We start from the raw sequence: 16,041 nt of genomic DNA on the forward strand, positions 1-16,041 counted from the left end.
ATATACTAGGATCAATACTTTCGCACCAGGAGGGCTCATATTAGATAAAACACAGTGGGTTAAGTGAGCCGGCGCTTGTCATGTTAACGCTTGGTGGATCTGTCGGTGCCTTGTGGGTATTTGCTTCCCTGTTGTGGATACCCTAGAGTATCTGTTAGTATATGTCAAATCACAGCATCATCGTATTGCTGACTACTGTATATTCGATCAACATTTGCAAATGCTACTACGAGGGTCTTTGTTAGCCACCTGGAACTACTAAGAAAGCTCTATTCAGTTCCTCATATCTTAAAACACTCAGACTTTTGATAAGGCTACGCGGAAACCTAAAAACTCAGAATGGAACGAGTTTTGATATTGTCTAGGGCCCCTGGGACTTAATGCCCTCGGATCTTTCGTAAGCTCCAGGACAAGGATTCCCTAACAGACAGTTCCTTCTAACGGCCAGGATCCATAGCCCCGAAGAAACTTTTCTGAAATCTGGGCAATTCGTAATGTAGCCCTCGACGATCAGAATCTCAAGTCGCTCACTGTGGAATCCCGCAGTAAATTTTCAGGTCACCAAACTGCAAGTAATAGGCAAGCTCATCAAACATCATCAGCTGCAGTGGCATGGCCACATCTTCGTACTGGTTGCTCACTTCCTCTAGGTTGTCGAGGTACCACCACTGCTTGACTTCGAGCTTCGGCTGTAGGCCAAACTGGACACACTCCTCTAGCTTCCCACGGGACCACCACGGAGAAAATAGCTCGATTTCCTTGTCAACTTTGTCCAGGAACACCGGAAAACAGATTCGCCATTGTCGGTGGCCCCTCCGAGATAATGTCCTTTTGGGGGATACAGCCAAGTTGGTGCTCCACGCATAGCTCCACATGGTACGCATAGATTAGCATCTTAAAGACGTCTTTCTTAGATCTTCCATGCAACCACATCTGCCGCTTTAGCAGAACCCGTGGTAGGGTTTTGATCCGCACTTGTAAGGGAGCTGGGTATAGGCCGTATCTTTAGAATACAACCGAGTCTGGACAATTCCTGAAGACCTGGGAGACCTGGCAGACTTTCTCGTGGTGCTTTTCATTCTGATTCTCGCACTCATTAGAGCAGTAAATGGTGAAATGGCACTTGGAGCATCGTTCGAGCGGGTTGGATAGGGTGTACGGCTTGCCGCATGTTTCGCACTTTCTAGCGGTGGTTTCGGTCGACTTGTGCGTCTTGGCGGTATCAGTAGATTTGCGCTTCTTAGTGGCAGTATCGTCGGGAACACAGTTTTGCTTATGGGACTACCAATCGGTGACTTGGCAATAGCGTGAGCAGTACCGGACTGCTTTGCAACGAGAGCATCGTCTCAATGGACTGGAGGTAGCTCCAGACTTCCGCACTTCCGGCAGGTCTTGGAGGTAGTCAAATCAGCCATTTTGGCAAAGGTGGTAAGTCAGATTAGAGATAGAGTGTAGCGCTGATAGCAAGGAGATGGTCGAAGGGATGATGGCGAGGATGGTAGAAAGAGAGAGGTCGTATCCGGAGAGAAGGAGCAAGATGTAGTGAGTACCGAAGAGCTGATCAAGCCGAAGATTGGATGGAGGACTGAGAAGCCGGAACAATAGCGAGAGTTAGAGAGTCAAAGAAGTTGTAGTCGAGTCGAACTGGCGATCGAAATAAAGAGGAAGAGGTGATTGGGTTAAAGAGGAAGATTTAAATCGAAAAAGCTAGGAAGTTGGAGAGAGGGCGAGATATAGAAAGATTTAAAGATGCCGGTTGATGGCAAGAAGATGGTGGAAAGAGGCGCTGGTAATAGGCGAGAGGTATGATGGGCTGAGTACGATTGAAAGAGAAAACTGGTAGATTACAAAGATGTTACCACTAGTAGAGTATAGTACAGCAGAACTCGAAAAAGCTGCTAAAAATTGTGCTTATGTTCTGCTGCACCAGGGTAGCCCTGGTACAATGTCGCTTCGATGAACGATGGTGCGACTATGGCCTGCCAGAAATGAGCTGTCTGCCTTGGTTGTTCGTGCTTGTACATATCTGGTTGTTTCCGAACTGGAATGCGGATATAGCTTGCCAACCGAGCCTTTCTGACAACTTGAATTGTGCTTGAGTAGCTCAAGCAAGGTCTCAACGGTCAATGACACCCTCATATAACCAGTTGACAGTGAGCCGTATACTCCGGCTATGGAGGACGCTGTCCTACTCACATTAGCAGAGACTATCTCACGATTGCACACCCTCAAACTTGCTGGAGAATTTTGTTAAGTTCCGTAAATTGAGGCTGCTTGTGCCTTCCTGAATTGGGTCAAGCAATTGCAGTGTCTCCCAACTCTAGATCCCCCATCGGGAGCAAGGTCAAGTAGCAAATTGTACCCGAAGCTGATCCTACTTCAATCCATGCTAGTACTCTCCCGTCAAGCAGAATTTGGAGCTTGTACCTTCATATCTCATGAAAGAGCGCGGGCTGCGTTTCTGAAACGGAAGATGCCGGTTGTCGCCTGCGTCCCGGTGTCGGTCTATCTTCAAATCGCCGGTTTCCGCGCAAGATCTGCCGTGACACCCAGAAACTCCTAGCACATATCCCTTTGGGCCCAATTTTGGGATCTTTCCTTCACGGGTTTGGTGTGAAAATGAACATGGAAAAGCCAAACCATCGCACACATACATTGAAGTGGGAACAGAAGACATAATTTGGAAGAAGAGTTGGACTTTTGAACCCCGAGGGTTTTGGATGAAAAAGAATATACAGGTTTCCGGTTGAGGAGAGACGGACAGACTTTAGGGGCTGTCATGCCGCGGTCACATGCCTGTTTGTTTTGTCTCTCTTCGCCCGCAGCACTTCCATCACACATGTATATACAATTGTAGTATTAATTATCAGCATTCTCCTTCTCCAAATCATTCATTGCCAAAGCCACCTCAGACTTTCCGCTGTCGAGATAGCCCACACCCTTCCCACCTCATCGCGACCAACCAAAAGCCGCCTCGATTACCCTCGGCAATCACTCAAGAATCAACATCGTCGCCCGGGCAGTCATAATCGCCAATACGCCTGAAGAAATCACAAACAAACTAAATCTCAGCATCATTTTGTTTTTCGTTGCATGGACCAGGCTATGCAAGATGCGAGTTCCGGTGTACGTCCACGCAAGAAGCGTATCAAGCCCATCATTTTGGCCCCCACGCGCGACCGCCAGCGTAAGCGCAATGGCATAAAACTGCGTTGGCTGCTCCATCAAATGATTATAATTATCCCTCTTCCAACGTGCAGAGGCCGGAACCTGAGCATCAAGCTGGCTCTTAGTGATGGTATTTTCGATTTTCAACCGGCTGTATATAGGGATATTGACAGCGTACATCCAGACTTCCATTGCGAGAGTCCATGCATTGAGGGCCAGGACAGGGCCTAGCAGACCGGAGGCGGTACCATTCAACATTTTAATGGTTTGATGGCTGCGGGAGAGAGTGTTTCGGACAGGAATGATTTTGACGAGTCTCGAACGGCCCCCCTCAGGGTCTTAAATAGGTCTGTTCTCGAGAGCGGGCTGACAGCATCGCCTGATTTGTATCGGATCATCTCCAATCGGGGTTCTCGCTCCCATTGTTGCCCGCTAAGTCCGGCCGAGCCTGGCGGGGCGTTGAGCTGATGAGCGAGTTAGCGCTGCTGTGGGCGTCGGGCTAGCCTTTCGCGCAGATGCCAAGACGGTATCTTTGCGGGGCATTGAAAGACCAGGCCGTGCAAACTCAGCTTATGCTTGGGAGATTGCAAATAAGCAGACTAGGCATCTGTTGATAATGTTGGATGGAGAGAAATGTTGCTTTGCGGGTTGGGCTACTTGATGATGCCTAGATGATTCCCATTTGCTAGGCGAGCGATTGATTTATCAGCTAATCGAGTCTAGTCTATTCGGAACTCGGAATTCTTACCGGCAGATGGATTGCGGTGACAGTTTTAGATATGAAGATGCTTATTTCTATGAGAATGTGGAATAGCCCAATAAGGTTGGACCAGCATCTTGTGAGGGAGAATGACATGTCTTCTAAACCCTGGTCTAACACAAATCGATGGGAAATAAATATTTTGACACTCAAAACGGCAGCAAAATGTCCAAAAGGCACACCCCAATAGCTTCCAATTCACTGATCATCAGTATTAATTTCGCGTATATCGTGCTCGTGTATCATTTTCGGGTGGTCATTTGTGGACAAAGGGGCAGGTAAAGTAAGGGTGAAGAACCGTGAGACAACGACGGTGATAGTCACCATTCTAGCAGAATCGAGAGATTAGCTTATATCCACAAATATATCATGGTTCGCATGAACTTACGTTCCATCCAAGACTAAGAACTCTGGCTCATTGCGCATCAACGAGTTTCCCCAGTCATCCGTCATTTTAGGAATACTAATCAGAAGTTAGCTTCGTTTGATTGAACAGGTAGCAGAAGAGAATCACCGATAAATGCGCCGGAAAGGAACAGTCACATAATCAACAACCTCAGAAGCACAGAAGAGGTGAAATTTACGAACGTCTTTCCTTCAAAGCTTTTCCGCATCAGCCTCACGAAACGCGGTGCTCCTGAATCGAAAACCAAAGTCCAAAGCAAGCAATCCGCAAATTCCCATGGTGAAAACCTGGAATACAATACCGGCAATCATAATATTATTCCCAAAATCAAGAAGTGATTTTATTGACTGCTTCACAGACTCCGATACACCGCCACCAGCCGCTTGGAGAATAATCGAGCCGACATCACATCCGACAAAGATCCAGGGATAAAGACGGGGTCGGAGACGCGATATTTGCCGTCCAATAAACAATAAAATATGCTTCAGGGACCAGTAGATACCAGCTGCGACAAATTGAGGACTGAGAATGAGACAGGTGATTTGTATTCGGAAATTGCTTTTGTTCTACGAGTTATTATGTATTTGAATATGACCGATGTACACGATAAATTCTAGCAGACAGCCCTCAGATAGAGCGATTGTGAACATCACTTGTCGAAGCTTGATTCCAATTCCCAAATTGCATAGCCTGCACAGTCCGAATATCACGGCGAAAAAGATGTTCGCGCCTAAATTGGGTCTGTAGCCGTAGGTTGTCGCGGTGACTGGGCATCCTGGCGAAACGGACTCGCAGTTCGAGCTGTCGAGCATTGTGAGATGAATTCCGAAAGACGACAAAAAGCTGAAACAGTTGACCTGAGCTGATGAGAAAATCCACGGGTCAAATCTGCAGTTCGGCTTTATACAATAACCATAGTCTGTATCTAGTCGCCGTATAGAGCAGATTCGCTACCGTTCTTGTTTTCGTTGTCGCGAGTGTCCACTTCACCGAGACATCTTCGCAGAGGGTGTTGTTGGCTCCGACAAGATATCACACAACAACTTCTCAATTAAAAGAAGAATTGCTCGAAGACTATGGTGAAACAGAGACGCGAAGCTCGATAGGCTTGCATGGCTGTCGTAGCTCAGACCTAAACGTGCAATCGACCATATTAATCATGCGAAGTGCAATTAAGCGTTTGAAATTCAGGTCTATGTATTGGCAGCCTCGTCAATCCACGATATCAGCCATTTCCACTGCGAGGCTACATCATTCTTGTGAGGTAAAACAGACAAGACTAGGCGTCTCCCTGAATCCCCAATGAACCACCACCTCGAGCTGAGATGGATTCCGAGACCATGAAACATTAGAAGTATGCGACCCAGCCAATCGTCCTGCTTGAGCAAATCAGCAAAGGCGTCGCTGACATCGAGAGGCCACTTCATGCATCCAGTATTCGTCGACTAGGGTTGAATAGCTTCTTTCAGAAGTTGGTGTGCATTCTTAACGACGGTTTCGGAGTCGGGGTTTTCAAAGCGTATCAGGCAGCTGAATTCGCCGAGTTTGTCCACGATGCATCTATTTTCGTCAGATTGAGGCTGAGTAGATCAAGAAAAAAATTTCCGCATACCTGTGTAGGTCGACAAGTCTTGGGTCGTAGCTATTTCAAAATCAGCTGGGTTGTGATCAAAGAATCTCGAGGCTGCGGCCCCAAACCTTTCCTCTTGGTAAACCGCAGTATGACCCCCGTTCAACCCGGTATCAAGTAAAACATTTTGAGGTGCTCCAGCTTCTCTCTCCAGATATCGACTCATTTTTGACATAACTCGTGCTTCCAGGAAATCATCAAGGGGGTCGCGACGACCTTCCTCGTAAGAAATGGTCTGGTACCCGGTGATGAAAATCAAATTGCATATTGAGCAGACAATATTCGCATCATTCATATCCACGGTTAATTTACCAGGCCCTTGCGAATAGTTGGAAGAGCCTGCGTATTATATTGTAAGGCGGGACGCAGCCAGTTCTGAGACTCAGTCGCATCGGTTGCCCATGAAGCGAGGTGCAGAGCTGCGATGGCTAAAACCATGTCCATGACGTATCCGTGGGAGGTTGCAACATGAGGAACTGAGAATTGCCAGAAGTATTGAACGCGGGAGTCTCTTGTCAATGTATGGCTAGTGATCAGGAGGTAGTGATGTAAAAGCTTCATCTCGTAAAGCCCACGGCTGTGGTGCCGGTATGACGGTAGGCGGTTTATGAATGCTGCCACTGCTGCTATGGGAGCGTATTGTGTTCTTTTTGGGCGACTTCGGTGAAGCTGAAGAATATATGCACTCTATTCCACGTCGTGTGCATAGACCGCATGATGGTTGCGTTTCATCGTACTAAGTCTCGATGAGTACGTCAGTGACATGACACCCAGTGATAACATACTTTCATGTGTCGCTCCTTGAATGGCGTGCATCCTTTTCGAGACTGTATGGCTGCGCCTAGCTATCGAAGCATTTTCTATCATACTTGGTCAGCGATTGCGCGCGATAAGATTTGGTCAAGACGAGTTTCTCAGCCCGCGCATGCACTCACTGCTTTGGCTCTTGATGATGAGCTCTATCAATCCTGGTTCAAGGATCAAAAGAGTTCCACGCCCTCCAAGTTGAGCCCCGAGGAGCTTGAGAGAGGCAGGTGACATTTAGTGACCGCCAGAGAACCGCGACGGCGCAATGGTACTTCTGCCTTAGGCTGCAAGGCATGAATTTCAGGCAGGAAGTGAGGTGAATACAGGTGAACGCAGGGGGGTCCAGAGCTGACCGCAGGGTGTCATGTGATTTCCCATGTAATCGCCCCACCCCCTGCGCTCAGCTTGAGAGCACCCTGGGCTCACCTGGATTCTGGTGATTTCCCGTGTAATCGCCCCACCCCCCTGCGCTCAGCTTGAGAGCACCCTGGGTTCACCTGGATTCTGAAATACCCGACCACGTTCATGACGTCATCTGTCCCGGACTCAGCTAACTTGACGTGCTTCGCCCACATCAGCCTTGCACTTTCAGCGCAGCACACAGGCTCGCACCCGGACGCCCCTCATGCCGGACCATCTCAAGGACGCCGTTATCGCTGAAGCGAACAGCGTCCGCGAAGCCTCTCAAGATGTCCTCATGTCGGGTGCATATCTGTACCCTTTCAAGGTTCGTCCTCGACAGAGCAGACAAGTGCAAAGCGATCTAACAAATTGCAGGGAATCTTCTACTTCGCAACCCACAAGGGCCTCTGGGGTCCATTTATGTCCCGTGCTGGCCGAACAATCAGTCTAGGCATGGGCGTGACGACGGCCATGTTCTTCTTCACCTACGTGCCTCAGATGGCCGTCATGGCATTCACCAGCGGACCGTTGGCTGCCATCTCCGCAGCCCTTCTCATGCTGAGCGAGAGCTCCACAATCACCAATCTTGTTTCTCGCTCCTTTTTCGTCGAGGATGCGCTCATCGATACCTTTGATGGAACTCTCATCGCCCGCGAGCAGGAGCCTCTCGTTGCCCAGGGTCGACAGGTTAAACCGCGGTCCAGCGGTCGGGATGCCGTTGCCAGACTTGGAAAGGTCTTTACCCGGCCTTTTGCACGGCTGAAGCCTCAGGCTCTGTTGCGGTCGCTGATCTTTCTACCCCTGAATCTTATTCCGGTCGTTGGAACTCTGCTGTACATTGCTGTGCAGGGTAAGCGTGTTGGTCCGGAGCTGCATGCACGTTATTTCCAGCTCAAGGGCTGGGATGCTCGTCAGCGGGAGGAGTGGGTGAAGAAGAACCGGGGAGCGTATACAGGGTGAGTACCTTCTTCTCCATGGAAGATACTTCCATTTGGCTTTTCATTGGATAGTACTGACACTTCCCCAGCCTCGGCATCTCGGCGTTCGCTCTTGAGATGGTCCCCTTCGCATCGATTGCATTCTCGTTCACGAATACCGTCGGTGCTGCCCTGTGGGCTGCGGATATCGAAAAGGCGACTCAATAGTTACATCGGGAGCTCGTCGCTTTCTCGGATTGCAGAAGGATAATCGATCTACGAAGCGCTACCTATGCTGTCGACTTTTCCTCACCTATACAGATCATTGGATTCATAATTCTTTTCGCTCGCTCCACTTCCCGGTCGACTGTCCAGTCGCTCTTATCGTAGGCTAATCGACGCACTAGCGGCGCCACCAATCGGGCACCCAGTGGAGTATAGCGGATCCTTGGCCCCAATCGAATATACTATTTACGTCGTCGCGCAGTGATATCTTCTGCCGGACTTCCAGCAGGCCATCCACGCATCATCCATTAAACGAACCGGCGAGTCCGAACTCCATCTGTGACAATTTACGTGGCACATCTAAGCTCTATTTTTGATCCCGCCTGTCACAGAGACCCCATTTTGAAGTCCTAAGGCGCGGTATGCCCCGATAGTGCGGAGTGGGCACTGTGCCAAGGGGTGAAGTCACGTGATCTAAATGGGAATAGCGCCGCGATGGTAGATACTGGTATATGGAGGGTTGTAACGGATAGAGCTCACTTTTCTATCTTAGCTCATGTTGATGGTCTGTTTTTGATTAATGAATGATCCAGCAGCAACAGGGAAAAAATGACTGAAACTACAAAAGAATTTCATGTCCATAACACTTTTAGAATCTTCACCAACCTCGCAAAATCAAGAATGGTGGTATTACAGGGTAGGTGACCTTTCATGTGACTGTCCAGCTGACCATTCAGAAGACTGTTCCGGCAACTGTTTCGATGACTTAACTCAGGCACCAAGTCCTACCGAAATTGGAAAGTGAGCTCTGGCCGCTATAACCCTTCGTACTGGCAACTCCGCCGTCGCCTCTCTTTTCTCCTTCCTCTTTTATGCCAATTTCTGAGTCAACTAAACCCCACCAATCAAGATGCTCACGCCCCATTCTAATCTCCTGCATTACCCCTGAGAACAGCCTGGGTACTTCGAGACTCGCAGTTGGACTAAAGATAAGCCTCACCCGATATAGTTCGGCAAGGCCGGTGGTCAGCCTCGAGAAGGCGTGCCGACAAGGTTGACACCACATGGCCAAATCCTGGGGAACTGACGCGTGGAGAAACAACGATCCTCGAATAGCGGGGGGACCAAAAGGCCCGACGCGAGATATCGACTCTGAGAAGTTGACAGGGCCGACATGGGTAAGAGCAACGGCGATGTTTGAGACAACTTCAGGGATCGGGTTCCAAAGCCGAATATCCCTCAAAGCAAGAAACCGCGGAAAGCGGCCGAGGCTTCCATTGAGGGGTCTGTGCTGATCACGACGGTCGGCCATTGGTCTTCTATAGACGATCGGCTGTCCCGAGGAAGGCTGAGAAGAGAATGCGGTCAAGGCCGATGCTGGGCACGCGGGGGCGACCCATCTGTTTTCTACATCAGCCAATCAAGCTGGGTCGCTTTTGGATCTCATCTTATATTCTTTGATTTGATGGGATGAGGAGACGCTGGGACGGGCTGCAACCTGATAACGCCTATTGCTTTATTGGTCGGTCACAAGGGGATCCGCGCAAAGTGAGGAAGGATCCGAGCGACGCTCTCCCGGCGTTTTGTGGCACGCCATACAGAATCGCGAGAAATATAATTTCGGCATGTTCCCACGTTTCTGTTGATCCACTTCGAAGGATTTACCACCTTCAGAAACACAAATTCTCGATCTTTGCCCCATGCAGCGCGCTTCCCGATATTTCGACTTGCTGAACAGCCCTATTTCGTACCGAGTCTATTCATAAGCCAAGATGGGGGCAAAGGACGAGATGGAAGATCTCAAACTTCCTGCTGAGGCAAACGTGGAGCATGGGCAGACTATCAATGTGCAAGGTCTACACCGCAGGCTGAACAACCGACAGGTGCAGCTGATTGCAATCGGGGGCTCCATCGGAACCGCTCTTTTCGTCAGTATCGGTAATGGCCTGGGATCCGGTGGAGCGGCCAGTCTGTTCATCGCATACAGTCTCTACTGTGTCTTCCTTGCCTGTATAAACAACTCGCTGGCTGAAATGACGGTCCTCCACCCCGTGTCAGGTGGATTCATTCGTCTGGCAGGGAAATGGGTAGACGATTCCGTGGGCTTCATGGTCGGATGGAACTTCTTCTTCTACGAGGCATTGATGATTCCTTTTGAGATCACGGCAATAAACCTGATCTTGGGTTACTGGAGAGACGACATCCCGGTCGCGGCCGTCTGTGCTGTCGTTATCGTTCTCTATGCGTATGGCTTTCCTGGTGATGATTCCCAAGAGGTTTCAGAACCACCAACCCACCATCTACCCTGCATTAACAAGACAGAACTAAACATTTCATAGTCTACTGAATGTGCTGGTTGTTACCGCATACGGCGAGGCCGAGTTTTGGCTTTCATCCGGCAAGGTCATCCTCATATTCATGCTATTTTTCTTCACCTTTATCACAATGGTGGGCGGCAATCCTCAACACGACGCATACGGGTTCCGACACTGGCAAAAGCCCAGTGCATTCGCCGAATTCCGGAACTCCGGAGACCTCGGTCGCTTTCAGGGCTTCCTTGCAGCCTTATGGTCTGCTGCATTCTGCGTCGTCGGACCAGAGTATATCTCGATGACAGCGGCTGAGGCGATGCACCCACGTATCATCATCAAGACAGCATACAAGACTGTGTACTGGCGCTTCATCGTCTTCTTCGTTCTTGGAGCTCTTTGTGTCGGTACCGTCGTCGCCTGGGATGACCCGACCATCCAGGCAATCCTGGCGGGCGAAAGTTCGAAGAAAGGCGGCGGTAGCTCTCCCTACGTGATCGCGATGCACAACATGGGAATCAAAGTCCTCCCCGACATCGTCAACGCTCTCCTCATTACCTCTGTTTTCTCGGCCGGAAATACAGTCACATACTGCGCAACCCGATCGCTTTATGGACTCGCCCTTGAAGGCCGTGCACCGAAGATCCTTGCCAAAACACGTCGCGGTGTACCCATCTACGCATTCCTCGTCGTCATCTGCTTCCCCTTCTTGTCATTCTTGCAGCTCTCGAACAACTCATCTCAAGTCCTGACTTGGCTAGTGAGCCTGGTGACGGCAGGTGCACTCATCGACTACCTCGTCATCTGCATTACTTTCATTCAGTTTTACCGCGCCTGCAAAGCCCAAGGCATCGATCGCCGGAATTTCCCATACTTCGGTTACTTCCAGCCGTACTGTGCGTACTTCGGTGCGGTGGCTATGGTACTTGTCTTGCTTTTCTATGGTTACACGGCGTTTGACCCTTGGAACGTCGAGACGTTCTTCCAGAACTATACCATGCAACTTGTTGCGCCGTGTCTCTACATTGGATGGAAACTGGGACACAGAACCAAAACTCTCAAGCCGAATGAGGTTGATCTGGTTTGGGAAAGGCCGCTCATCGATGCCTACGAGGCCACATTACCGGAGGATCCCCCTGGCTTCTGGCGAGAACTTCTCCAGATGGTCCAATTCAAGAAGAAGCCCGAGATGGAGGCCACAGTCTAGAGGTTTTCCTGATTAGATATCTACAGATCGGATCTGTACCTGGAGGCAATGGGATGATTTGTCGCAGCTGTACATAGAAGATCAGGGCTTTTAGATGGCTTCATTCTACTCCCTTCAAAACTGATTAAGTTCGCAACTGTGTTCAGAAAATTGATTCAGTAATCTAGTGGAAGCGTATATATTATGTTGATTACTTTTACTCGTAATACAAATAAATTCGATATACATATGAAATCAGTCACCACATAAAGTCTCAACCCAATTATTCTTCTTCCCTCACTCAAATATGCGCATACATCGTTATTTTCACATTCTTTCGCACTCACAAACAACATAGGCGGCGCAAAGATCGACAACACCTCCACCAAAGGAGACCCAGGTCTTCTCAGCATCGAGAGTAACATGAATGCGAGGCTCCTGGATGATCTTGCAGACAGTCGTCTGCTGGAAAGCAGTGAGCTGGGCGCTTGAGGCGAAGACGAGGCCGTTGTGGGCCACAGAGGTGTGACCCCATAGCTCTTGAACGGAGCGCTTCACGCCATCAACGGGAACGGCGACATTGGCATTTGCGCCCGACTGGTCGTTGGCGAGCTGGATGGTGGCTGTAGTTGCCCAGTGTTCAGAGGGGGCGGCAAAGCCAATGGAGGAGAAGAGGGCACAGGCAAGTGCGGCGGTGCTGGTGAACTGCATTGTGGCTTGTGGGTTTGGAGGAAGGTGATCTGCTGAGAGGATCTTTTCTACAACCAGCCTGAGATCGAGGAAGGATGTCTAGGGTAGATATAGATTTCGTTTTTCGATGTTCGCAGATCAGCCCACTGTGCCGGAATAGGTTGTTCGGTTGCTGTCAGTATGGTTTACCGTCTTCGTCGTGCTACCCTAGAGGTATACTAGGGGTGGATGCTTCATGGGATGAAGCTAGGCCATCATTCTTACCGCATCCGGAAGCCCCAGGTAATTTTGACAGACGGATTGGGTAATATGAATTAGGAGCCCGGAGAAGTAATGCTTTTCCGTCTTATGTTACCACAATATGAGACCATAATATGTTCATCCGAGCCCATTTTCTGGTTGAGCTCATTCATAATCGTCAATATAGGCCTGGTAATACGCCTGGGCCTCAGAAGTGTCAGAATAGGCTATGAGTAAAAACCTCCGAAAGCCAAATTGCCTCTGAGCACGGCACATAACTCGCACATGTTCGTGGTGATCGGCGCTGTCAAAAATGTCTGGGTTCGGAAATGAAATGGAATCCATCAGGCTAAGTGTCAAGGAATCGAAATCATCGAGCCACTTCATCGCCCCAACCACCTCTTTATTGAAGACCGCTCTTTTCCCATCCCGCGTGCCGGATGGTGGCTGCCGAGGAATGCCGAATCGCCGGGTTGGGAAGTGGTATGCGGGCTCCGGAATCCAAGTCCTCCCCAGAACGGCATCAGCAGCCAAGTCAATTGGTTCCCGCCAAGATTCCGCATTCCTGACCTTGATTCTAGAACATTATGATCTATTTTTTGAAGTTTGCGATTCAGCGGTGAGACATATATCTGTTCGAGCATAGAGCATCACAACAATCATTCGACCACGCCGGCTTAGTCGGATGTCTTGTGGCGTCTCAAGAATGACACTTTCTAGTGATACTGGCCTGAATTTGGGCTATGGGCCTAATTTTTAGCCTGCAGTTGGGTTTGGACTTATGGTGTAGGTTTGACTGCGTTTCCCGGAAGCTCAAGATCAATACAGGGCCGCACCACAAGTTTACAAGCTCATTTTTCTCGCCTTCTTGGCCAAGCTGACTCACGAGCAGCAGTGGTAGTTTACTCTACAGTTGCACGGTGACGTCTAAGGTCACCGGTTTCCTGGAGGCTTGCCAAAACTCTAGACTATTTACTCAGTTCCACTTCTTGGCATTCATTTCTCTGCAGCAGTGGGATAGATACTGAGTCTGCGGGGCTAATTAGCGCCGTCACTTCTATTCTCGCAGTAGGTTTAGATCTCACGATTCAAGCAATTAACGTTGATATGCTGATTCGCATAAGCAGATGTCCACATCATGTTGTCATCTGTGCATGGTGGCCCCAAATATCGCCCAGGCGTCCAATTTTAGAGCTTTGCTCCCAGCTAATTTCCCAGGACGCCAGCCCCGGAGGTCACCTGATGACCCACCCCTCTTACGGGCGTAGGGAAAGTGATGCCGACCACGACACTACACTTTGAATGTCACCCTGGCTGTTAGTCGCATTAGCGTTACACTTTCGCACACAAATTGCACAACCCATTTAAACTACTACGAAATCCCCACTATTACGATAATGTTTGTCACACCTCAAACGACTGATTTGTGGAATTTTCAGTTAGGGGTCTTTGGCCCCACATCGCTGCAGGAACGGCTGTCGCAGGCTCAACGACACCAGTTACCAGATACGGTAACCGCGACATCTCACGTCAGTTATCACCTAGTCGAGAGATTTATTGCTGTTCGGACAACTTAAAGGCATCCTGTTGCTCTTCAGCAACGACTCATTTCTTTCTCGTCATCAACAGAAATTCAATCTCCCTCCAGACCAGCAATAATCACAGCCGCCGCTGCGATGATATTGAAGCTTTCTTGGGCTACGGCCATCCTCATCTTTGGCCTTTCCGCCCAGGCGACTCAAATCTTCAGCAATACTGGCACAACCTCGGGCTGGGACTCGATCAACCACGAGCACAAGGGTACGGTAGTTCAAGTAACCAACGTTGTTGACCAAGGTTCGACAGCCTTGAAGATGACCCAGACCTACGACTCCAGCTACAGCGGCCGGTACCACTCCGAGGTGGTGAAGAACAACGTCTACAAGCGCGGTGACACAGGCTTCTACGGCTTCGCATTCCGTCTGCAGGAGAATTGGCAATTCTCCCCCGCGCAATCCTACAACATCGCGCAATTCATCGCCGATTTCTCTGATACCGGCTGCGATGACTACATGCCATCCAGCATGGTCTGGCTGGTCGGTAATCAGCTCTATTCCCGCGTCAAGCAGGGTACGATCTGCGCGCAGAAGACCCAGACCTTCTCGAACCTTGCGACAGTTTCGGCGGGTGTCTGGCACAAGATTGTAATCCAGGCTAGTTGGAAGACGGATGGAACGGGCTATTATAAGATGTGGCTTGATGGTAATAAGGTTCTGGAGCAGGATGATATCAATACAACTATCGAAGATGACCGGGCATTCCAGTTCCGGGTTGGTCTTTATGCCAACGGCTGGCATGACGATGGTGGTATGAAGGGTACCCAGGGAACTCGCCAAATCTGGTATGATGAGATTGCGGCCGGTACTACCTTTGCCGATGCCGACCCGGATCAGTGGTGAACAGTCCAGATTGTGGATATGGAGATTCGCTTGCTTTATATGATGGGATTCCGATGAGCTTGCAGGATGCATGAAATTGTGGAAAAGTGTTCTGATGTGTCTTGATCAAGCATTGATGTCAGCCATTAAAATAGGCACAAGAGCTTTTCTCGATGCTTTTCAAGAGTGTTTCCAATTCGAAATTCCTTGTAGAAGAGTTGATGTGTAGAGATGGAATCATAGGGGACGTCAGCAACAAGCCATTCTTGTGCAATCAGGATATCGGATAACAGGGCAAATATATTCGTCCACTAGCTCGCACAGGAGATCAGGATGACGAGGCCGTCCTCATGATTTCGGAACTGCGTGTCCGAGCCCTAAAACAAAGCTCGTAGAGCATGATCTCTGTGTGAATCGCGCTGATCAAAGGGACTGTCCTGAAGGCTCAGCATGCGACACAGGGGATCTGCGAAAGGTTGGAATATGTGCAGCCAGCACCGAGTAAGCGGGACCTCATTAATGATGGGAGTAACACTTTTTCCGAGGGCAAATATATGCCCGGGACTTGGGTTGGTCATGACGAGATGGCAGCTGTGGCGATTTAGGTGAGAGCCGGGAGGAGTTGCTGGGTTTTGGGCGATGATTGAGGCACAGTCGTGGCTTCCAGTTCTTTGCGTCGATTTGCTGTAGATGAGAAAGAGAACCGTCGAGTATCTTGTCTCTGTGAAATTGCATCTCGCGGTTAGCTTAACGCACAATATGATACTGATTTGTTAGCTGATTTTGTAGAGGGCAGAGATTCTGAACCCGTGTAAGAGCAGGGGTAATCCCCAAGAAATCCCAATCGCGACCGAGGCATACAACAATCAAATAAAAAGAAAGTA

General features: G+C 49.5%; 8 protein-coding genes across 8 annotated transcripts; 3 read left to right on the plus strand and 5 right to left on the minus strand.

The window, feature by feature from the left end:
* Window positions 1-527: 527 nt before the first annotated feature.
* Window positions 528-875, minus strand: N7532_002610 (MYND domain protein; the record flags this gene model as incomplete). Its single annotated transcript, XM_056615104.1, has 1 exon — window positions 528-875. The coding sequence occupies one exon, from the start codon at window positions 873-875 to the stop codon at window positions 528-530; it is 348 nt and encodes a 115-aa protein (XP_056478076.1).
* A 2,116-nt stretch (window positions 876-2,991) lies between these two features.
* N7532_002611 (MAPEG family protein) lies at window positions 2,992-3,426 on the minus strand (the record flags this gene model as incomplete). The annotated part of the gene is made up of 1 exon (XM_056615105.1): window positions 2,992-3,426. One exon carries the CDS (start codon window positions 3,424-3,426, stop codon window positions 2,992-2,994), a length of 435 nt encoding a protein of 144 aa, XP_056478077.1.
* A 700-nt stretch (window positions 3,427-4,126) lies between these two features.
* Window positions 4,127-4,381, minus strand: N7532_002612 (uncharacterized protein; the record flags this gene model as incomplete). The annotated part of the gene is made up of 2 exons (XM_056615106.1): window positions 4,127-4,256; window positions 4,317-4,381. 2 exons carry the CDS (start codon window positions 4,379-4,381, stop codon window positions 4,127-4,129), a joined length of 195 nt encoding a protein of 64 aa, XP_056478078.1.
* Window positions 4,382-5,779: 1,398 nt separating this feature from the next.
* Window positions 5,780-6,525, minus strand: N7532_002613 (uncharacterized protein; the record flags this gene model as incomplete). Its single annotated transcript, XM_056615107.1, has 4 exons — window positions 5,780-5,894; window positions 5,947-5,976; window positions 6,033-6,199; window positions 6,277-6,525. 4 exons carry the CDS (start codon window positions 6,523-6,525, stop codon window positions 5,780-5,782), a joined length of 561 nt encoding a protein of 186 aa, XP_056478079.1.
* An 871-nt stretch (window positions 6,526-7,396) lies between these two features.
* Window positions 7,397-8,318, plus strand: N7532_002614 (uncharacterized protein; the record flags this gene model as incomplete). The annotated part of the gene is made up of 3 exons (XM_056615108.1): window positions 7,397-7,498; window positions 7,549-8,129; window positions 8,201-8,318. The coding sequence occupies 3 exons, from the start codon at window positions 7,397-7,399 to the stop codon at window positions 8,316-8,318; spliced, it is 801 nt and encodes a 266-aa protein (XP_056478080.1).
* Window positions 8,319-10,087: 1,769 nt separating this feature from the next.
* Window positions 10,088-11,831, plus strand: N7532_002615 (amino acid permease/ SLC12A domain-containing protein; the record flags this gene model as incomplete). The annotated part of the gene is made up of 2 exons (XM_056615109.1): window positions 10,088-10,560; window positions 10,655-11,831. The coding sequence occupies 2 exons, from the start codon at window positions 10,088-10,090 to the stop codon at window positions 11,829-11,831; spliced, it is 1,650 nt and encodes a 549-aa protein (XP_056478081.1).
* A 306-nt stretch (window positions 11,832-12,137) lies between these two features.
* On the minus strand, window positions 12,138-12,521 carry N7532_002616 (uncharacterized protein; the record flags this gene model as incomplete). Its single annotated transcript, XM_056615110.1, has 1 exon — window positions 12,138-12,521. One exon carries the CDS (start codon window positions 12,519-12,521, stop codon window positions 12,138-12,140), a length of 384 nt encoding a protein of 127 aa, XP_056478082.1.
* Window positions 12,522-14,416: 1,895 nt separating this feature from the next.
* Window positions 14,417-15,178, plus strand: N7532_002617 (polysaccharide lyase family 20 protein; the record flags this gene model as incomplete). The annotated part of the gene is made up of 1 exon (XM_056615111.1): window positions 14,417-15,178. The coding sequence occupies one exon, from the start codon at window positions 14,417-14,419 to the stop codon at window positions 15,176-15,178; it is 762 nt and encodes a 253-aa protein (XP_056478083.1).
* Window positions 15,179-16,041: the final 863 nt, after the last annotated feature.

Source organism: Penicillium argentinense (genome assembly GCF_028826775.1).
Source record: "Penicillium argentinense strain IBT 30761 chromosome Unknown utg000003l_segment0_segment0, whole genome shotgun sequence".
NCBI lineage: Eukaryota > Fungi > Ascomycota > Eurotiomycetes > Eurotiales > Aspergillaceae > Penicillium > Penicillium argentinense.